Here is a 24439-nt window from a genome sequence, read left to right on the forward strand (position 1 = left end):
AGAGAGTTACAATTTAGGTTCATTATTCTCCATTTTAATTTATCAATCAAAATATGATTTAGGCCTTTTTCCTTTATCAACTACAACATGCTAATTTACACTCCAATTAGCCCAAAACAACTCTCAATGATAACATAACCATTTTCAAATACCCAACCCCAGGTTCCTTCCCATGATTTCAAACAAATCCAACATGGATATGATTTTTATGCAATACAAAATTACCACATGTCTATCTATAGACAAAGTATTGAAAAAGAACAAGGAGAATCCCTACCTCGAATAGAGAAGACGGAGATGAAGACCAAAGACCCACGTGCTCCAAATCCCAAGTTTCTCAGATTAAAACAAAGCTCTCGCGAAGATCTACCTTTCTTCCAAAGGAACTAGGGTAGAAGACCACCGGGAATAGATCAAAACTTAGAGAAAAGGTAAGAGTAGAGAGAGAAACTCTCAAGGAGCGGTTTTTAAAAGTTAAGAGAGGAAAAGTAGGTCAAAAAGTGATCCAAAAAGTGAAATCACGGACTGATGTAGTCGACTCTCCGCTCGAGCGTAGAAAACCCCGCTCGAGCGTAAGACACAGACTCACGCTCGAGCGTGAAAAGAGCCGCTCGAGCGCTGATTGCACACTTCCAGAAGTTTTGCAGTCTACTCTCCGCTCGAGCGTAAAACTCCCCGCTCGAGCGTATGGACAAAAATCAAAGGATCACGCTCGAGCGTAAAAACTACCGCTCGAGCGGACTAACTGCAGAGTAAAGTACTGGGAGATGGAAAATCACGCTCGAGCGTCCAAACTGCCGCTCGAGCGGAAAGGCAGCAACAAAAGCCCGCTCGAGCGTAAAACCGCCGCTCGAGCGGAGAGACCAAAACCTGGGCAAAATTTTCAAAGCTTTAAAACACAACCAACTAATTCCCAACTTGCCCAACACAACCCAAAACTCTAAAACAAAGAGTAAGGGATAGAAATGAGGATAAGACAACAACGAATCTACGGAACTGAGTCCAGATTATAGATATACAACAACAGGGAATACCGGGATCGCTATATTTGGTTTTGTCCCAAAGTAGTGTTGTATATGATCCATTCTTTGATTATGACTAAAGTGATCTTCGATTATAATGCAAATTAGTTTTAGTTAGAACTCAAAGTTACTTTGATTAATGACTGAAATTTATTATATATATATATATATATTAATTTAATAGTTGAAGGTAAAGATGCATATAGTATGTTTGTTATTTTTAGGGTGTGTATAGTAGAATTTCTCTCTATATATATTAATACGATGATATTGAGAATCACTTGCAAAATGGTGTGTGGAAGCTTTCATTGGTCTCTCTTTGGTAAGGGAAGCCTTTTATACCATTAGAAAGTAAAGAAGGTGACGTGTGGTTAGTGTTGAATTGTAATGATAAGACGATCAAAATTTTATATTAAAAATTACATACCAAATGATATACCATCAATACATAAAATGTAATTACAATGACATTTATTATATCCAGTATTATTAGAAAACATTGTTATCGTGACCAATTACGTTTTGGAATGTATATTACGCAATATAATGCACTTTCGTTCCAAAATAGTAAATTTGGTGATCCAAGATATCTCAAAAGATTGTTATAATATATTTCCTTAAGGCTTTTTTAGGAGTAAAAATAAAAATAAATAATTAGACAAAATCTAAGGTGAGTGTAATTTTAACATGACAAAACATAAAAATGAGTCAATACTTGCTATATTGTGTTGTCATGTGATTAATTTAGAAAAAAACTTAGGCTGTGTTTGGTTTAGGTGTGGAATCATAATTCCACCCTCCTATTTCAGTGTTGTGTTTGCATGTAGTTTTTAAAAATTGATTCTACACTCACGTTTGAAAATTCTTTTCAGAACATGTTTGGCAGAGTGAGTTTTTGGATTTTGAATTTTGAAATTGGGTCTACTTCCGGATAGTTTTTGAATTTTTGGATCTACCCGGTCGTCCTCCCGAACGTTTAGTCGATTGACCGGAACAATATTTTCTTTTTTCTTTTTTTTTTATAATTACGACCTGTTATTTTTTTACTATTTTAAATAAAAAATATTTTTGAAATTTTTAAATAAAAAATTTATTTTTTTCAATAATTATTTTTTTGAATTGAATTTTAAAAAAAGTTTGATTATGAGTTTTGAATAGAATTTTCAATAGAGTTTTGAGTTGTGTGTTTAGTTATGAGTTATAAGTTTTTAAATTAAGTTTTAAAAACTCTTTTCAAAACCCATAATCAAATAACTTTTCTTATTTCAAAACTCATTTCAAACATTCAGAACTCAATTCAAAATTTAATTCAAAACTTTTTAAAACTCATAACTAAACAAATTTTCTCTTTTCAAATCATGATTCAACAACACACAAATTCAAAATACAAGTCCATTATCAAATTATGATTCTAAAACTAAACCAAACGCTACCATAGATTTTATTTGATGTTTAATTGTTAAAAAATTTCTCTTGACTAAAAGTATCTTAAATTCTTATAGTGTACAAATCTATTCTTATCTTACTATAATTTCAAGCATGTGGTGTATCACGTTTTAGGTAGCATAGACTATACTGAGTGCGTGCGGATCCTCTAGAGTAACTCTCTAGAGTAATCTCCTAAAGTGAATGATCGGACGGCTCTGCTTAAGCCTCACCAAAACGACGTCGTTTTGGTGAGTATTTTCAAAAAAAAAAAAAAACATTTTTTCCGATTTCAAAATTCCCCCCAGGCTGAAGAGGTATATTAGACGAGCGGGAAGAAGCAGAGCCGCGAAAGAAAGAGAGAGGGAAGAAGAGTTAGAGAGGCTGCTCCGTCGTGCATCCAGTCGCCCCACCGTCACAGTCGCCCCGCTGTCGCCGCCGTCCCACAGTCGTCCCGTCGCCCCACCGTCGCAGTCGCCACTGTCCTGCCGTAAGCTTCGGTCTCTCATCTCATTCCCTATTCCTCTCTCTCTCTCTCTGTTCTATTCTTGTCTACCAACAAGTTAGGGTTTTCTATTTCATGTATTGCTTAAATTATTGATTTGCACCCTTTATACACATATATGTGTGTAGATATATATGTATTTCAATCTTATTTCAGTTTTGCTTGTAGATTTTACACTCAATAATCTCTCGAAAATTGGTATATGAGTTTGTTCTTTGTTTTGTTACCCTCTGTTTGGTTACCTGGAAAACGAAGAAAAAGAATAGAAACACCAACATTGTTGTCTTACTCAGTCAGTTGGAATGCTCACACACCAACTGTTTGATAATTTGCTCCTTCGAACTCTACACACATCACGCCCAATCCTACCTCAGTTTCACTATTTGTTCTAGTCCATTGGTTGTTAAATGAACTCTTCATAGCTCTGCTCAACTTTTGTACCAGACCCAAATGACACTAGTGTTCTTTAGAAAAGGTAGCACCACCTTCACACCGATGGTGAATTCTTGTTCTTTAGAAGCTTCCATTCTGTTTTGCCCCTTTCTCTTTATAGAAGAAAGAATAGTTTTTGTGCAATACAGCTATAGTCCTACTCTCTTTCTATTTTCTTGCATTGGAATTGTCAAGTTTGGGTATCTAAAAAGATAAAAAAATAAATAAAAAAAAAAAAGAAAAACCATATTCAGATTCCCTTTTCCTTCAAAATTGTCCTCTCATGTGTTCTTGAAAAGATAGATTACCTCCTCCTTCTTCTTCAACTGTAGTAGCCTATAACAAACAAGTAATCACAAGAAGAGGAATAGGCTCTAGAAAATTCAAGTAGAATGTCTAAGTTTTGACATTTCTGAATTCTTGAGAAATAAATCAGTAGCCTTTTATTCTTGAGAAAAAAATCTGTTTTGATTTTTTATGCAGACAAATCAGCAGCCTTTAATATGTTGAGTTAATTGTGTATTGAGATAACATTTAAACCTGCAGATGGACTTATTTACGTATTGATTAACATGAAAGCCTATGTAGTAGAAGATAAGTATGTAGATGGTTGTTCCTATCTCTGTTGTCTATTTAATCCAATGATTAACATTCTATAATTGTTTGTTATTGCCATTATATATAGCATGGCATCTGAACTTAGTGGGAACCTTGAAAGCATCCCCATTCATATTTTGAGAAAGCAAGACTTACAAAATGGTATCCCTTTAATTTTCCAGCTATTGATCTACTTTTAGAAATGGAGGTTTCAACTATTCTCAAGGAGTAATAATTTCAACTAGAGCAAAAATCAACTTCAGTAAGTTGAGACTAAGGGCTAGTATGCTCTCTAGACAGGATCTTTGTAGCATTGGATTCTTTAATGTGATTATATTATGCTTTAAATTGTATGATCCTATTCCTTCTTTAATGCTGTTTGATGTGATTATATTATGCTTCAAATTGTATATGTAGATATGTAATGAGTTGATTAACTGAGCCCTTGAGTAGCAACTCAATGAGATTACTATACATTAAACGGTGTGCAATAAAGGGACCAAAAGTAAGTAACCAGTGTGAAAAAAGTATACCAAAACAAGTAATCACAAGAAGAGGAATAGGCTCTAGAAAATTCAAGTAGAATGTCTAAGTTTTGACATTTCTGAATTCTTGAGAAATAAAACAGCAACCTTTAATTCTTGAGAAAAAAATATGTTTTGATTTTTTATGCAGACAAATCAGCAGCCTTTAATTCTTAACATTTCAGAAATATGTTGGTATTTTTAATGCAGAAAAAAAAATGGCTTCATCTTCTATTGATAATACAAACTTAAGATTCAAGGCAAGGTTTTGTAATTGTGGAAGAATAGCTTCTGTGCATACTGTACAAACCAATGCGAATGGAAATCAAGGATGTGTCCATTGTAGACTACGAACGGCCACTGCAATTACTTCAAGTGGTTCGCAAATGATGACGACGACGACGACGACATTACCTCATCAATCCGTGCCAATGCTGGACCTCCGACAGATTCAAGAACAGAAGAAATTAATGATCTAAGGAGAAGGGTTCAAAGGATTGAGAAGATTTTCAAGGCAATGACTTATGTCATTGTATTTTGTGTATTTTGGTACTTTATCATGTAAATGACTCAGTTCTTAGGTTTTGGAATTTTTTTTTGGTGCTTCAAAATCTGATGGTTTGTTAAAAACAAGTGTCTAACATGTTTGATTGAGATGAAATGTTGAATGAACAGTTTGTGAAATCTATTACTTCAGGTTGAATGTTGTATAGCAGGTTTCTGAAATGTTGTATAATGTTGAATGTTGAAATGTTGAATAATGTTGAAATGTTGAAAATGTTGTATAACAGGTTTCTGAAATCTATTGAAAATGTTGAAATGTTGAGTGTTGTATAACAGTGTGTATTATATGTGATGGTTTGAAAAAAACAGGTATATTGATTAACAAGTTGAACATGAGCTATTCAAATGTGTTCAATGAACAAGTTTGTGTAGGAGGTTCTATGTGAATAAGTGTCATGCAGAATGGGTATCTACAGAAGACATGATTCTCATTTCGTGGTTCTGTTTTTATATTAGCTACTTGCATAGATCATTGTGCAAAACAACCATTAAATCACCCAAAAAAGCAAATACAAACCAAATGTAACCTACAAGACTTGACAACATACTGCATATATGATTCCAATGCAAAATTATGATGCTGATAACATAATAAAATGAACAAATGAGTTCCAGAACAAATCCCCATAGGTCAAATGAACAAATGCCCATACATAATAAAATGAATTCCAGAACATAGAGCAAGGTCCAAAACATAAAGCTATCAACTTTGCTTATATTGAACCCAAATTTCGGCATAAATTCAGTATTATTCTGCAAGAGTGTGCAGCAATTTCAGCATTATTCAGCATAAATTCAGCATTATTCTGTAACATTTCAACATTTTAGCATTTCAAAATTTCAGCAAATAACTTCAGCAACATTTCATCAACTCAAACAGCAACATTTCAGCATTATTCAAGCAACATTTGAACAGAAATTTCAGCAAAATTTAAGCGACAATTGAACCCAAATTTTTAGCAACAATTCAACATTTCAGGGATGGTATCAGCAAATTTTTAGCAACAGTTTAATGAAAGGTTTTGAATAGTACATATCCAGCAAAAAATTCACAAAAATTCCCAAAACAAAATAATGCTAAGATGTTGGCGTGTGATCCACATCCCCATGCCCACGGCCACGGCCACGACCATATAGTACCTACAAAAAAAATAATAATAATATTACATCAAAGGAACCATAAAATAAAATGGAACTTTAAATGAATGAACTCTAAATTATGGTCTTTGTTATGTATGACAGTGTGGTTTTCATTAAGATGTTCACTACAACAGGTATTCATTGTTATGACAGTGTGGTTTTCATGAAGCAGATAAATTCACTAGTAAAGCATTAGCTACCTTTCCATATTTCTAACTAGTCATTTTCTATAATCTGAAATCCCATGTTAGCTAAGTAAGAGTTCAAAGGAAAATAAGTGCAACAAAACTAAAATTTTGAGCTAAAACATTATATGCCACCTTAATTGCCATGAATTTTAAAGCTCAAAAAGCTAATATGATTGAACTCAGTCAAGTAAATGAGCTGGTATATGACTATCCACAGTCAAGTAAATGAGCTAGTATATGACTATCCACAGTCAAGTAAATGAGCTGGTATATGAGCAACTATAGAAATTTTCAAGATTTCGTGAAGTTTACACAGAACCCAAACAAGTTCAACGATCAATTTCTGTCTAAAGTAAAACCAGTGGCCCAATTTATCGAACACTCCAACTGCAATCACAAAACACTTTCTAGAGCAAAACCCAGTCCACCAAACACAATTTTGAGCAAAACCCAGATCACCAAACACTTCTAGAGAAGAACCCAAATCGCTAATCACGTTCACTGAACAGGTTTGCTGCAAGAACCCCAAATCAACAAGCCACGCTTTGAGCAAATATACCAAAACTCCAAAATTTGGCAAGAATGTTGAAAAAGAACTCACTCAAAATTCATGTAGAGACACTCCTAAGGCTAATCCTAATCCTTTTCAATTTAGACAGATCAAGAAACTTCCAGTAATTGCAAAGAAAAAAATAAAATAAAATAAAAATTAATCAAATCAAATTTGCAGATAAACTAAAAAACACTACTCAATAAAATAAATCTCACTACAACAAAATGCACATTTGGCAACTAAATTTTTAGTCGCCAAATGCTTTGCCCGACTAAATATTTCGGTCGCTAAACTAGTCGCGGAAAGCTTGTTGGGGAAGGTATTGGCGACTAAATATTTTTTAGTCGCCAAAAGTCCTATAAATGGCGACTAATATTTTTAGTCGCCTAAAATAAAATTTTAGTGACCAAAAATCTTATTTTCTGCTACTAAAACTTTGGTCGTCAAAACTTGAAGTATCTATGGCGACCAAAGTTTTAGTCGCCAAAGATTTTTTTCATCTTTTTATTTTTTTATTTTTTTCATTTTATTTTTTTTAGCTACTAAATTCTTAGTCGCCTAAAGTCTGCTTTTATTTTAGCTACTAAATATTTAGTAGCCAAAAGTTTTTCTCCATTTTATTTTTATTTTTAGCTACCAAATATTTAGTAGCCAAAAGTTTTTCTCCATTGTGTTTTTATTTTTAGCTACCAAATATTTAGTAGCCAAAAGATTTTTTTCATTTTATAAATAAAATTATCTATATGCTAATAAAATTAGCAACCATTCCACAACACACACACATTTCACTTTCAACCATTAAAAAAAAAATCATATTTAACATCAAATTAATATTTTCAAAAAAAATTCTATACAAATCAAGTATAATCCAATCTCAAAAATATAATTCCATGGTCAAACCGTGGCTTTTTTTTTTTTTTGTGTGTATGTAATTTTCCCTAAAAAATAAATAAATAAAAAAATGAAAGAGAAAGTAGATAAGACATCAATTAAAAAAAAGAGGGGAGAAAGTGGTCCATGCTGAAGGGTCAGCTGAAGGGGTCAAGCGATTGTGGATCCACCACAGTCAGAGTCCCATTCGCCTCAGTCACCCCTTGATCTGCTGAGTTATGATCCTGTCCAAATAGTCAACCCCTGATCAGTTTCTAAGTGAAGCTAAAATTAATAGAATCTCAAATTGTCAACTCTATGGTTCATAAAATCCAGCTCAAACATGTACATACATGTACATACATATGTGCACATAAACATATGTGCACATATATAGATATATATTAAAAGAAACTGTGCTAACAATTCTTAAAAGAAATTGGGTTGAATCCGATTGTACTCAAATGTTGTAGATCACATACCTGGCGCTCGGGGAATTTAGGCATTTCAGCCAATATATCCACTAAATCTGCACCTTTCCTACACAATGCAAAATATTCAACAGCTCTTTGCTGTATCTCAACATCAATACAACTCTCATATCTGGAAAGAAAGAAGGGCAAGACAGTGTAAAAGAATTTCAAGGCATTTTGTGAGAAAGCATGAACCACAAGCTCCAAATAAATGAAAGGAAAAAATTACAATCCAGAATGGGTTAAAACTCACTTGTGAAAAATTGCCCAAATTTGATTCTGTAATTCTGGGTCTGGGGGTTGATTGTGCATTAAAATCTTAGCATATGTTGAAAGAAGAATGGAAATCGTAGAAGTCCTGATGATGCATAATGTCCATTAAGTTACTTAAATGATGAACAACAAATATTACCAAGAAAGCAGAAGTTCAAGTGCCCTTCCGAAACAGTAGGAAGCTTCTCATGTATGATGCTAAAAATCTCCTTTGGACTACACCCAGGCCGTCTGGCCAGAAGGTGACTGTATTCTCCAAGGATATAAGCACTGACCTGCTCCCAAAAAACCCAATGCCCAAATACAATTATGCCTTGCAATTGATTTGATCCAAAAAAAATTCCTCGATAATTAATCTTGGGATGCGTAATTAAATTATGAAATGGTTTTTACTTATCCAAAATAAATAAATAAATAACTTGATTAATTAAATAAAAAATTATGAAATGGTAAGGAACTTGGTAATTAATCTATCAAAGAGAGGACATAATATTAAACATTAGAAGGTAGTTCAGAGCTGGCAAAATCCAAAATATGCCCATTCTGTGAAAAACAAAAATACCAGACTTTGTATAAGCCTAATACAAAAAGCCACAGATTCCAAGTCCAACAAAGTCCTTATTCTTCATGTCAACAACATACAATATCAATAAAATGCATTTACTGCTAAACTAAAAGTGTGTACCACAACAATGTGGGGTTGTATCAGCACCAAAGGGTCAAACTAAACATTAGCTCTAATGTTTGAGTTACTAACACCTAAAATATATTCTTTTTCACATTTTATGAGAAAATGTAAATGAATCATGGGCAAAATATACACAGCTTTATGAATCACAAAAAAAAATATATGTAAGGCAAATATACACAGCTTTATGGGCAAAAATATACACACCTTGACCATTGTCTCGTGTACAGTAGGCTTATCAAGATACTCCCTGGCTTTTACTGCTACATAAAGCTAATGAAATATAAAAAGTGTAAGGCAAATAGTGAATGAATGAATTTCATAAAAAGACAAGACAAATAATGAAGCATATGTAAGAAAAGTTTTAGTCACCTGTAGGTCTTCATTGTTCGTAACAAATTGCACAACACAAAACCAAATGTCATCACTGACAAAATCGCCTACTTTGTCAATCAACTGAAGGATCACATCCACATACCTGCACAATGATTAGAAAAGAATGATAGCATAAGTAGCATATACAATAACAAAAGGATGTCCCTTCAATAATGTACATTATAAATAAATAAATAAATAAACATTTTGCAATATCTGATCAAATAAATACTCGGAAAGCTCAAGAAGAATTATTTGAATCAAATATTTTACAGCTGTATGATCAATAAAAAATTGGATTTACAAAATTGTAGAGCAACAATTTTTTAAGTATTTAAATTTTGTGTTTCATTTATAACCAAATAGTATGATATATAAATTATCAATAAGCTTGGTTGTGTAAACCTTACAGCCCTCATCCTAGGCATTTGGATACTTGGAAAGATTCATGATTAGTGGAACTAGTTTTAGTAATGGAAGTATAAATTGATAGGGTCCATCAGTATTATTTCTTTGCTACCAATTACATACAGATCAAAAAGAATAGCAAGACAACGAAATATCACAAACAAGTATTTGATTTTCGATAGCTTATTGACCTCATATGCAAGGCCAGGAATCAAACTATTCCATTGAACAAGTATCCTTGCTTTTTTTAAAATCAGAACAATTCCACTGAATTCAAAAAAAAAAAATTGGCTTTTTTACCTATTTCCAATAAACATTTTGTTAGCATTTGCATATAAACTATGGTTGTCTGCATAGAGCCTTCAACTTGTGCAATTCAGATCGGGATGGTCAAAAAAGACTCATTTAGCTGACTCATTTAACTGACTTCTGTTCAATCTAAATCCTTGGTGTGTATTATGTTTACATGAACATTCTCTGTAGGTTCTTCTAAAAGCAATACATTTTCTTCATTTGACCCAAACATGCTACAATATAACCTATTGAAAAGCAAAGAACATCAACTACACTTTCAACCATTGTGCACCCAGAAACATAGTGACTCATGTGCTTTCCATTAAGGGTTATAGTTCCTTAAGGCATCTACAAAACAACTATCCTCCAACAAACAATGGCAACCCCTAGAACATAACATACACACACAGAAATTGAACTGTTTCCACATTAAACCCAATTGCTGCATCAAATATATACACACAGAAATTAATCCACAAGTTCCAAAATAAGAAAATATGACACTTTAGAGTAAAGTATCAAACTTTCCACTTCTGAAAAAAAAGATGCAGTAAATCAGCACTATAATTTTTAAATTAAAAATTTTATCAATTTGTAAATCATGAATCCGATGGTCTCCAATCCCCTGATCTTCTTGGCAAACAAAGAAAGATTATGCAAACAAAAAAGAAACCAAGAAAGAGTACCAACTTGGAATTGTGGAGACAACTTCACCCATCTGAAGCCGATCTGCACAAAAAAAATGAAATCGAGTTACTCAATTATCAAAATTGGGGAGAACCCAGTTGACAAAAATGCAAGATCAGAAAAGGATAAGGGCAGAATCAAAGAATCATACAGAGAATTGTGGTTTTTCCAGCATTGTCAAGACCAAGAACGAGTTTGTTACCAAAAAGCGAAAAGAACAATCGAGTAAACACAATCCCCATTTTCAATCTCCCTTATATGGAGAATCAAAAGGACCAATCAGATCTTTAAGATCCCCACAAGAAACCTCTGAATATTTTGAGAGAGAGAGAGAGAAAGCATACGCGAAACGGAGCATCAATGGAGCAGAGTTCATCTCAGCGATGAAGCCTCTGGATCTCACGGCAGTGGATCTGTGAAGATCGGCGGAGGAGGAGAAGGCGGCGGCGTGAAAAGATTGAGGGTACTCACGATGACGATGACGATGGCGATGGCGAAGGAGGAGGAGGTGCTCCGGTTTCCGTCGAAGGTGAAGAAGAGCGGCAGTAAGAGAAGGAGGGGAGAGGAGTAGCGGAGACGGAAAGGGAGATGGAGAGGGACGCCGAAAATATATATATATTTAGAGAGAGAGAGAGAGAGAAAGAGAAAGGCAGATCATTTTAGGGTTTGGTTTGGTACAAAATATATATCGATATATATATCATTTTATACAATTGACGACTAAAATACCAGTGGTCGCCAATTATATATATGTTACACCATTAGCGACTAAAAACTTTAGTCGCCAATCACTTTTATAAATTCCTCAAATTTAAATTATAAATGTCTCCCTCCAATTTTTTATTTTTTGGCGGCTAAACTACGTTTTGGTCGCTAAAAATATGTTTTGGCGACTAAACTTTTGGTCGCCAAAGATAGTTTTTTTTTTTTTTAAATTTTACATTTGGTGACTAAATATTTTAGTAGCCAATACCTAATATACGGCAACTAAACTAATTTTTGGTCACTGAAAATATGTTTTGGCGACTAAACTTTTGGTCGCCAAAAGATAAAAATTAAATTTTTAATTTTACATTCGGCGACTAAATATTTTAGTAGCCAAAACTCAATATACGGCGACTAAAATTTTTTTTTGTTGCCAATTCTAGTATTTTTAGTGACTAAATTATTTTTTAGTCGCCAATAATTAATATATCCCGACTAAAAAAATTTAGTAGCTAAATTTTATACTTTTGGCAACCAAAAAAAAGTTTTAGTCGCCAATTCCAAAACTTTTGGCGACTAAATTTGTTTTAGTCGCCAATTTTAGTCGCCAAAGATGTATTTTGTTGTAGTGTCTGGAAGATTCCCTACTAGGTAACTCCCATTGGAATGAGAAGACAGGATCTGAACAAGACATATAGACAATGAATCCATAGACATATATACATATATACATACATACATACATACATACATACATACATAGATTGATGGAAAGAGAAGATCTTTGTACCTGTTCTGTTCTATGGAGTTCAACCGGATGCACGACGGCGGCGACAGCGGGGCGACTGCGACGGTGGGGCGACGGGATGCACGACGGAGCAGCCTCTCTAACTCTTCTTCCCTCTCTCCTTCTTTCGCGGCTCTGCTTCTTCCTGCTCGTCTGATATACCTCTTCAGCCTGGGGGGAATTTTGAAATCAGAAAAAATGTTTTTTTTTTTTAAAATACTCACCAAAACGACGTCGTTTTGGTGAGGCTTAAGCAGAGCCGTCCGATCATCCACTTTAGGAGATCACTCTAGAGAGTTACTCTAGAGGATCCGCACATACTGAGTGATGACACATAATTTATTTAAATAAAATTTCAGTCATTACTGCATTACTCAGATGGGATGTGGAAGTGAAGGTGCAACAACTTTTTTTTCTTTTGGGGTCACAATTTGTAGGATTTTATTGTTTAATAAACCAATGACACTTTATTAGGGAGTATTTGGCATGAATTTATTATCTTGAATTAAGATACATATGTTAACTCATTAAAATCAACTTTGTTGCAAAACTTACCTGCGAAAGTTTGGAACTTGCCGGCAGTAACTTTTTGGGTGCAGCTTGTCTCCAGTCCAACCAGACTGGACAGTGCTATTGGGCTCATGAGGATCCACCGCGGGTCCCGTTTTAATAATCTGAACCGTTGGATGTGTAGAACTCGTCGAATACTATAGTCCTGTAAAAAAATCACATTGATTGGATATCAATAACCATGTGATCAAACTAGTTTTGTATTTTAAAAAAAAATGGACGATGAACAAATTAACAGTTGACAAAAAACTGATACGATGAGATAGCTATCGCTATCTGATCAACGTGATTTTTTACAGGCAGTTCTATATGACTCATTAGTCGATCGATTTGTAAAATGAATGAATACTTTTTACACTACAAGAAAAAGCACTATTGGTGACTAAAAAATCACATTTCGTTGCTGAAAGTATAGCATTTGGCGACTAAAAATGCATTAATAGCCAAAAGTAAAGATTTTTGGGGACTAAAAAAATTTAGTAGCCAAAAGTATAGGTTTTGGCGACCAAAAATCTGTTTGGTCGCCGATATATGGCTTTTAGCAACTAAAAAAATTTAGTAGCCAAAAGTGAGGCATTTGGCGACTAAAAAATTGTTTGGTCGCCAAAAGCGAGGCTTTTACCAACTAAAAAAATTTTAGTAGCCAAAAGTAAGGCCCTTTGGCGACTAAAAAAAAATTAGTAGCCAAAAGTGAAGCATTCGGCGACTAACAACATGTTTAGTAGCCAAAAGTGAGGCTTTTTGGCGACTAAAAAGAAGTTTAGTCGCCAAAAGTGGTAATTTTAGCGTGGGAAATTTTTTTTTAACGACTAAAAAATAATTAGTAGCCAAAAGTATAGAATTGACGACTAAAATTATGTTCAGTCACCAAAAGTGGTGTCCTTTTTTTTCTACCAAATAATTTATTTTTACATAAATTATATTCAATAAAAAATAATTATGTTTATATATATACTTTGATATTAATACGGGTTTAAGTACTATATAAATAATATATGTTGCATAAGGTTTATGGTGTGGGAGGTTGATGGTTCGAATCTCTATAAGAGTAAGGTGTAATTTTTTTTTCCCGGAATGAGATTTTGGCGACTAAATCTATTTGGTCGCCGATTCCTTGACTTATTGGCGACTAAAACATTAGTCGGTAAATGTATAATTTAAAAAACATATAATTGACTATTGGCGACTAAAAATTTAGTCGCCAAATGTATAATTTAAAAAATATAATTAACTATTGGCGAACAAAGTTTTAGTCGCTAAAGACTTGCATTTTGGCGACTAAAAGCTTTTTAGTCGCCAATACCTATCCCGACCGTTTAGCAGCGACCAAACCGGCGACTAAAAAATTTAGTCGGAGAAACTTAAAAACTGACTTTTGGTGACTAAAAATTTAGTCGCCAAACGTGTTTTTTCTTGTAGTGTTATATGTATATATATAAAAAAGATTTGTTCTTAGAATTTTAGTTATGACTTACGAGTTCTTTAATTATGTTTGTATATTTGTTCTAAGCACGTTTGTATATTTTTACTAAGATTTCGGTTATTTCGATGTAAAATATTTTACATAAAAAAATATTTTTCTTATAAATTGGTTTTATACAGAATTTTTTTTTTTTTGTTTTTGTTTTTTAGGGTTTGGTTGACACTTGAAATAAAAACATTTTATTGCCTAAAAGAGAAATTTTGATTAAATAAAGTGTCATTTATGACTTTATAGTGAACTACCATATTTAGGTTCTATTTGTTTTGACGTAAAATGTTTTTGTCAAAAATATTTTACTCATTTTTCGCTGTTTGGTTGAACAAAAAGTATGTAAAAAAAATTTTAAGGAAAATATTTTTGCATCATTTTTTCAAAAATAACTTACCTTTAAAATTCCGTAAGTCAATTTTACGAAGTTGATTTTTACTCACTACCTTTTCAGCACATTTAGCATTTTCTAATAAATATCTTAGCTCACTAAAAAAAATCATAAATGAGACTTTATTGAATCAAAATTTTTCTTTTAAGCAATAAAATATTTTTGTTTCAATGCTCCATTTGTTTCGATGTAAAATAAATTTTTTTTTAAATTGATTTTACAGACAAAAAAAAATTATTTTTCTAAATTTGGTTGACACTTGAAAAAAATTTCAAAAACTTGAACGAGCAGGATGTAATTTTCAAAACTACATGGAACAAATTATATTTTAAACAAATATTAGGTAATGCATTTGTAAGTTATCTTATATTTTTTTAGGGTAAATTACAAGTACACCCTTTTAGATTTGCTTAAAATATAGATTGGCCCCTGTAGTTTGAAAAATTACAAATACTTCCTTATTAGAATTTTTTATTTAACAAAATTAACTGAAAAAATGAATTCGTAATTGTTCTTTTATACAATAATAAAATTACCTAAATTATTAACTGAAACATATTTTTAACATCATTAAAAACTGTTAATTGACTTGATGATTTATTAATAAAATGGGCAATTAGTTATGAAATTAGAAACCTTATAGGATGGAATGTAATTTTCAAAATCATAAGGGGCGATTTGTATTTTAATAATACCTCAAGGGATGTATTTGTAATTTATCCATTTTTTTTATTAATAGAATTTCTCCCATATATATAATATGATGATGGCGAGAAACTCGCCAAATGGTGTGTGGAGGTTTTCATTGGTCTCTCTTGTAGGGCTGAGCAAGGAATCCGTGAAATCCGTAATCCGATCCAGTCCAGTCCAATCCGATAGGTTTGGATTGGTTTTTTGAATCCGTGGTTCGGTTCCGGATTGAATAATTAAAAATCCGTAGTTCACGGATTGGTTCCGGATTGAATCCCACGGTTCCGGATTGGAACCGATCCGGACCGTATACAAATAGTCTATATTTTTATTATACATCCTCCCCCATAGTATATTTTCTTATTCTATGTAAAATCTAAACTCAAACCTAAAATCGTATAATATCTTCTTTTATTACTTTTGTTTGTTAGTTTTAAGTTTTAATTTGCAATGGTCTAAATACTTATGGTGAAACCAGTTTTCTTATGGTTGTTTAAATTCTAGAACAGTATGTCGTTATTATAGAAAAACATGTTGCTATTATGGAACTAATATAGCGCTATGTTTATATTTTTATGAAATTCAAGTGTTATATATATATATTTGTTATTTAATTATGTGAATCCGTGGTCCTAAACCGATCCAATCCGTATTTAAATGGATTGGTTCGGATTGGTTCCATGATTTAAACGGATTGGATTGGTTCCAATTTTTTAGGAACCGTAAATAACGGATTGGTCCTGGTTTTATCCCAATCCGGTCCAATCCGGACCATGCTCACCCCTACTCTCTTGGGTACGGAGGAAGTCTTTATACCATTAGAAAATAAAGAACGGGCCGTGTGATTTGTGTTGAAGAGTAATGGTAAGATGAGTAAATTTTTATATTAAAAATTACACATTAAATGATATATCATCAATACATCAAATGCAATTAAAATGGCATTTTTGTTTAGATTGTGAGAAGAGATGAGAAAAAAAAATGATTGTGATTTCTTATTTATTTATTTTTTATTGCTTCCATTGGAAATGCTTCCATGTGAAGTTTCTTATTGCTTCCATGGAAATCCTTCTCCGTCTCAACGATTAGGGTATGGCCGCCTCTGCCTCCGCTGCTACCGGTGTACATGGTGGTGGTCTCTTCTCTGTTATTTTCCTCTTCCTTCATAGAGTTTGACTTCCTAAGAAGAGAAAAGGACTCTATTTTGTGGAAATTTTGATTTTTTTTTTTTTTAACTGAAGCAATCTGAGCCGTCCATTGTTAAGTGGGTGATATGGCCCAATCTGGCCATCCCCCGGAGGAAGCACTGGAGAGCTTACTGGAGAGGATCCAAACTTTGAACGAGTAACCCCTTATACTTTTTTGTAGGGATGTACAAAAAAAGTTATGTGAACCCATTTATTGACTAAAGTCTTGCTTGAATTCTTTTTTTTAAGTTTCCAATATATGGTAGCTCGAAGTTAGACCTCTATCAGGTCTTCTCCTTATGTCATGGGTGTGGATCCTTAGCAGTTTCTTTTATCTTTCTATTGTGAACTCGATTACAATTTATTTTTATTTTTGCATCTCTAGTACACTATCTAAAAAAAAAACTGCTAAAGCCACGTTTTCTTGTTCTTTCTCCAGATTGTTCTCAGCTTAAAAAAAATGGGGAGGTCTTTCCGTATCAATTTTGATATTCTTAATTTGGAGTTGGAGACTTTTCAATGATAGAAGTTTCTTGAAAACTTGGTAGCCCAACTTCGTAATTTTGGGCGCTCACTTGGAAGTCTACCCTACCCAATTTGTTGATTTGAGAGAGAACCAAAAGATTTACCATGTTGAGTTGCTAATTTATGTCACATTTGGCTATCACCACTTTTCACTGTCAGGAATTATGCCTCCTTGGTTTGTGCCATGGGAACATCATGTAAAATTCTACTAGTTGCTCAATTTGGCGCGTTATTTTTACACATTTTGCTAAAATTTCTTCTACCATTACCTGCCTTGTTAGCGATACCTAACCCAAGTAAGGGCTTCTTTTTTTGTTGGATTGATATTTTTGCTTTTGAGAGCAAAAAATTGACAGGGTTTTGCTCACAGTTGGAGACTGTAAGGTGGATATAAATTGGGTCAGGCCAGGCTTGACTACAAATTAAGGATTTATATGTCAGCTTAGTCTTACCGCGGCTTGGTATTGGGTATAATTTGGCCACTCCAAATCTAGATCTAAAAAAAATTCCAATCCCAAACCACCCCCATTGTGCTCGTATATATGGGTTATAATTTGGACCTCTAAAGAAATCCTTCTATAGTCGAACTATTTGCAATGTGACAAGCCTTATCGAAATCATATTCCTCAAGTTTTGTTTTATTTATACAACATAATATTTATTAGGGAAAAAAATTACACAAACTAATGATTGGCGTATTCATAGTATTCCAAAAAAAAAAACCACACATTAATTTCAAATTATTTGGGTTTGGAAGTTCAAACTACAATTACTACTTAATACTTAAATACATCACATAATCACATTGTCCAAAAGTTCAAATTCAAATTACAGAAACATCAGATTGTCTAAATAGTTCTACTTTCATAGCCTTGAAAGCTTAAGAAAACTAATCATAGCTCAAAGAACATTCCCACTCCATGAATTCCAACATGCACAAAAGTTGTCTTTCTTCCACAGTCTCGCGAGTTCACTGTTCACAATAACCCCTATAGAAAACATAGCAATTTGTGAACATGGTAGAGAAGACACAAAGTAAAGGATTTTTTTGGGAAAAAAATTATCAATAAGTCCTATTTTGCTCTTAAGATTACTATTGATATCTATTAAGTTTCGATATGTACAATTAAGTCCTATTTATTACAAAACGTTCTCAAAAAGTCCATTCCTCTATGATGGTGTACCTTCTCCCAATTTGACCTATCTTATTTAATATGAATAATGAACAATAATTCTATAAACAATTTTGACTTAATTAAAATTAAAATTTTTAATTGTAAAAATTATTAATATTATATCAAAAAAATCATAAATAACAGTTGGATCAAAACAACTATAATATAATGCATCATTTTTTGTTATTTCATATTATGAATTTTTTTAGTATAAACAATCTAAAAGAGCTAACTCGATTAAAATTTCAAAGAGCTACGAAAAATAATACTATGAAAAAGCTTATGCTTTTGTTTATGAAAATTCATTTAATTTCAACAATTAAAAATATTTTTATTATAAAATTGTATATAAAATAAATTATTTATAATTTTTTTGGTTCATATTTTAAAGATAAAAATAAAAATAAAATAAAATATACTATTATGAATAATTGAACTTTTTTACAACAATTCATAAAATAAAAAAGAAAATAGGACTTATTTATTAATATTGAAATTTGTTATAACTCAATAATAATTTTCAAAACAAAATAGTACTTATTTGTAGTTCTTTCATTGTGATTTATAAATTTTTAATACAATATCATAATTTTTACAATTAAAAAATATAATTTTACTTAAATTAAAAATATTTATGAAATCACTACTAGAAGAGTGGCTTTTTGCGACTAATTTTTTTGCGACTGATTATTTGACCGTCGCAAAAAATAATATTTGTAGTGGCAACCTAGATAATTTATTCTTTTGTTTATTTCGCCCTTTTCTTCCCATGCCCTAACAGAGACTGATTTCACCCAAGACTCTGATTTCCCCCCAATCTGATTTCCCTCTCTCAATTTCACTCTATAGATCACCATGATCGTCTGAAGAAGAGACCTCCGACGGTATGAACTCTCTTTCTCTCTCTCTCTCTCTCTCTCTCTCTCTCTCTCTCTCTCTCAGTGAATCTTCGAATCATTCATTCGTATTTCAACTTCTTTGTCTCTCTACTTCGATCACTTGTTTCTTATCATCTGAACTCACTATAGTCACAACCATAGATCACCTTTCGACGAAGCTTTGGTTTCAATCAATCCTTCCTCGTCTGCTGCCGATACAAGTTGAACCATTCAATTCTTAATTGTGTATTTTTTGTGTTGCGAAAATGATGAACTTGCTCTGAACTTGCTTGATTTCAGTTCTGAATTCGAATTATTATTATTATTTTTTTATGTCATGTTAGATTGGAGCATGTGTGTGGATTTTAGCTATAGTCGTATTTTGGTGAATTTCATATGTGCTTTGTAGAAGACTATAGAATTTGATTTAAGCATTGGTTTTTCTGTGCTGCAAAAATGATGAATGTGTATTTTCTATATCCAAATTTCTGACATCTCTTATGTAATTTGCTTAACAATATATTCGGACCTTAGAGCGTTCGATAAATAACAAAATTGAATAGATTATATAGCTGTTATATAGCTGTTCAATCCAATCCTTTATTGTTTATATAGCTGTTATACTTAGTGAGACAATCTTTTTTTTCTTTTTCTTTTTCTTTTTTTCTGTTCGATGAGATGCTCATGATCGAACAAATTAGTATTTTTGATCTTTTCATTTGCATTGTTCTATGGCACTTGGAGGCCATTGTTTATCTATGAATGTTTTTCTTGGAAACCTACAACAAGAATGGTTCGTGACAACATTTGATTTTCTATATTGGAGGCCACTGTTCATATCTTTAATTATGCCACCAAAATTCTCAATACATATCTTTCAATACTCTATATATCACTGCACTTCGGCTAATACTAATTCGTCTCTTACTATTTAAAGCATGATAAATTTTTTTTAATCATCTTTTAGTTTTCAGATCTTTAATTGTTAGTTAGTTATGTACATTATGCTTGATTGGGCATTACTATTGTTGTTGTAATATATATTTGTGATTGCAGATTAGGAGAAGCAGAAAAGGCAATGCATCACTATAAACAAGCTGGTGCTGAATCAGACCCTGATGTCTTGACTAAAGCTAAAAATCTTCAGGTTCATCTGAATAAGTGTACTGAGGCCAAGATACAACGAGATTGGAACACACTATTGAAAGAAACCAGGCTCGCCATATCAGCTGGTGCTGATTCTGCCCCACAGGTTAGCTATACACTTCAATTTCATCCTTTAAATTTTATGTTCTCTTTTCAAGGTTTGGTGCCACAGCTATAGGCTTGAAATTGACATGAGTGCTTTGTTTTGGTTGTTGGTAAGATTTTTGCATTGCAAGCTGAGGCCTTGCTGAAGCTGCATAGGCTTCAAGAAGCAGATGAAGCATTGACAAAGGAACCAAATTTTGACATTGATGATTGCACTCAATTCTTTGGGCCTATTGGTCATGCAAGTTTGTTAGTGTGTTGAAGACGCTAATTGTGTTTTTTTAAGAACAGTTCAAAAGGTAAAAACTTATGGATAAAGAAAAGAGTAGAAAAGAAAGCATAAAGATTAGAGTTGGTAAACCTTTGACCTGTTACCCCAAAAGCCAGACTCAAAATGCATTATCTCTTTCTAAATTGCTGGTATTGGTCACCAACGATTCTATGCAGTCAAAAAAAGTTGCCAGTGATCAAAAATAAAATGTATACGTGGATAAGATTAATTTGGAGTATGACTCTCACTCATGATTTTTGATATTCATAGATGCAGTATGTATTGGGTTTTAGCCTTTTAATACCAGAATTAATAGAAATGAAAATCATATATATCTGCCAGTTTGCGATACGTATATCGGTTTATAACTGATTCATGATTTGGTTCACAGTTAATACAATTGGTTCATGATTGATTCTAGTTGATTTAGCTACTATAAAACTTTTTTTTGCTATTGATGATTTAAAAATAAATAAAATAAAATTCACAATTGTATCATCTGATTCCGGATACATATTGCTCAACATTTCTAATACCACAACCAATAATTTGTCTCTTGCTACCACTATTCACAAACCTTGATTCTTCATCACACAGTTAATTTTCTAACCACTTCACTATGCAACTTTCTATGCATATAATTTTGTCTAGTGTAAACATGAAAACAATTGGCATTTTCAAGTATATTTAACATAAAAAGCTTATACTATTAATTTGAACTTGTTTTTAACTTTGAATTGTTAAGCCAAGATATGGTTTTTTTAATATATACGGGCAATGACGTATGTTGACAGATTTGATGATGAGATGGTGGCAGCTCAAAGAGCAGCACGGCTGGACTCAAGCAGCAAGGAAGTGAACATGGTGGTTGGGAGGACACGGGCGGTGGCAATGGCTCGATCCAACGGTAACGATTTGTTTAGGGGACAAAGATACTCAGAGGCTTGTGTTGCATATGGAGAGGGACTTGACCATGACCCCTACAACTCGGTGTTGTTGTGCAACAGAGCCACTTGCATATCCAAACTCGGTCAATTTGAGAAAGCAATCGAGGACTGGACTGCTGCCCTTAATGTGCTCCCATCTTACAGGAAAGCCAGATTAAGAAGAGTCAATTGCTATGCCAAGGTAACTAACTAACTACTAGTAGCCTATCATATATGTCTATTTGTTGCAACATTTTTTGATTTTTTTTTATATTTATGAGCAGAATTTAAAAGGAATTGAATACTCTTTGCACTACTAGAAATATGATGGTCTAAGTGCTTCATGCTTTACATGTTAATGCATTCTTTTTCTATGTTTGAAAATAGGTTATGGCAAGCAAGACAAAGATCTACATTGTGCTCGAGTATGTTGGCGGGGGCAAGCTTTTTGACAAAATAGTAAGTCATTGTTTTTTGAGCTTCTACTCTCTGAGCACCTATAATTTTATTCATAATATAATAAATTGTGTAATGCATTACATCTTAATTTAGGCATTTGCTCATGTCATGCTTACCATTTTGTTGTGGTAATGTGTGTTCTATTGAGGCTCATTTATGTAAATCATGTGGGTACCAAGTCTTGTATTTGTTTGATAATATTCCCTTATTGACCCTTTTATAACTAGGCCAAACTAGGAAGACTTAAAGAGGATGAAGCTAGGAGATATTTTCAGCAGCTCATCAATGCTGTAGACTATTGCCACAGTATAGGTGTGTACCATAGAGACTTAAAGGTTTAACAAACTTTCTTACATATTTCATTGATTAATTAATGTATTTATTCTAATTTTTTCCTATAAAAAAGAATTTATTATCTAACAGTAATTTGGTTTCTTTGGCTATCTATTCGACCATAACTCTAAAATTTGCATTACCCTGCATCTTTTGCAGCCCGAGAATCTGCTTCTAGACTCATTTGGTGTTCTCAAGGTTTCAGACTTTGGATTGAGTGCATTTTCCCAGCAAGTGTGGGTAAGTATTATTTGAGTTTGCAACAATTTCCTCATCTAAGAACAGATTTTTAGCAGGTGGGTGTTAATAAACTAAACGCTAAATTTTTAAAAGTGGTTACATCACTGAGTCAATTTTGCAGTCTATTTGGTTTACTAAAATCACCTAGTCCAGAAGCTACCTTTCCAGCCAGGAGCAGTGCCCTGTTCTGAAAGGAATTCCTCAAGAATTATGTGGCCATTAGTTTTTCTTCTGTCCTTCAGTGGCTTGTTCATTTCTTGTTTCTATTAATTTGGAAATGAACTTTTTCTTATGTTTTGTGTCTTTCCTTTCCCTCTTTTTATATTAGTTTCCCCAAATGAAGGAGGCAGTTTAGTTTTATTACTTGACTTCTTCGTATGAAGATTCTGTATCATGCATCATCTAGATTTTGACAGTTTGAAAACATTCAGTGACCATTTTTTAAGACTTGATCTAATCCACATGGAGGTTATATGATCTCAATGTCATTCAGACACATAAGTCATGGATTGCCTTAAACCTAACCCTCATTCATCAATGTAAGTTAGTGTTGTGGCTTTGCTTAATCAAAGACTGACTACCTTTTTTATTATAGGAAGCCGGGCTGCTTCGCACTGCCTGCGGAACCCCAAATTATGTTGCTCCTGAGGTATCAATTATGATGTTATGGAAATGGATGGTCGCTTTGATGCAATTTTTTTCTTCTTTTCTTGTAAGTTTCTTGCATTTGTGATACTTCTTTCTTTCTTTTTTTTCCCCTTTCTATCAGGTGTTCACTGATAAAGGTTATGATGGTACAGCAGCTGATATATGCTCTTGTGGGATCATTCTATTTATTCTTGTCACTGGATACTTACCTTTTGACGAGCCAAGCCACATGGCTTTGTACAGGAGAGTAGGTTTCAAGAACTCTGCTACCTGTTTTCTGATGCTTTGAAATTTATTAAGAACATTGTGAATGGACTAACTGTTTTTCAAATCCACAAGGCTAATTCTTCTTGTCCATCGTGGTTTTCATTGGGGGGGGGGGGGGAAATTGATTATGCGTATTTTGGACCCTAATCCACTCACTGTGAGCTCCACATCATTTCCTGGTTTAAACTTCAATGAAGATGCACATATGAAATCTTTTATTTTCTTGTTAAACTCTGCCTGTTCTGTTGTAGCGAATAACAATTCCTCAAATCTTAGAAAATGGTTGGTGCAAGAAAAGCTACAAGCCACCACAATTCGAGCAAGGAGAGAATGTGAACCTTGATGATATAGATGTTGTTTTCAATGACACAGAGGTCTGACGTTCACATTTTTTTTTTTTTTTTTGAGTTAGCTTCACTGAGAGAGTTTATTTTAAAGCTAGATCCCAGTTTTTTGAGATTTTTGCAAATGTCTTTATGTTTATTGTATATAATATTTTAATATATATACATATATATATCTATATATATGATTGCAAGTATTTGTTTTTGTTTTTTTTTTTTTTTTTTGCGACGGTAAGAAGATGGTCGTTAATACATTGTAGGCATTTTTTAAACTTTTTTGCGACGGAAAAATACCAGTCGCTA

At 33.0% G+C, this 24439-nt stretch overlaps 1 protein-coding gene, 1 long non-coding RNA gene and 1 pseudogene across 2 annotated transcripts; 2 read left to right on the forward strand and 1 right to left on the reverse strand.

The window, feature by feature from the left end:
- Positions 1–8302: 8302 nt before the first annotated feature.
- LOC114257518 (uncharacterized) lies at positions 8303–9515 on the reverse strand. Its single transcript, XR_014334747.1, has 3 exons — positions 9462–9515; positions 8547–8841; positions 8303–8423 (listed from the first exon to the last, which is right to left on the reverse strand). It is a non-coding gene; the product is annotated as an uncharacterized LOC114257518 (long non-coding RNA).
- A 1987-nt stretch (positions 9516–11502) lies between these two features.
- LOC114311475 (TPR repeat-containing thioredoxin TTL4-like) lies at positions 11503–21334 on the forward strand. Its single transcript, XM_082881192.1, has 5 exons — positions 11503–11534; positions 20454–20649; positions 20764–20893; positions 21190–21194; positions 21311–21334. Exons 1-5 carry the CDS (start codon positions 11503–11505, stop codon positions 21332–21334), a joined length of 387 nt encoding a protein of 128 aa, XP_082737318.1.
- A 362-nt stretch (positions 21335–21696) lies between these two features.
- On the forward strand, positions 21697–24172 carry LOC114311430 (CBL-interacting protein kinase 9-like; annotated as a pseudogene).
- The last annotated feature ends 267 nt before the right edge of the window (positions 24173–24439 follow it).

Source organism: Camellia sinensis, chromosome 7, assembly GCF_055761805.1.
Source record: "Camellia sinensis isolate YWXY chromosome 7, ASM5576180v1, whole genome shotgun sequence".
NCBI classification, from domain to species: Eukaryota; Viridiplantae; Streptophyta; class Magnoliopsida; order Ericales; family Theaceae; genus Camellia; species Camellia sinensis.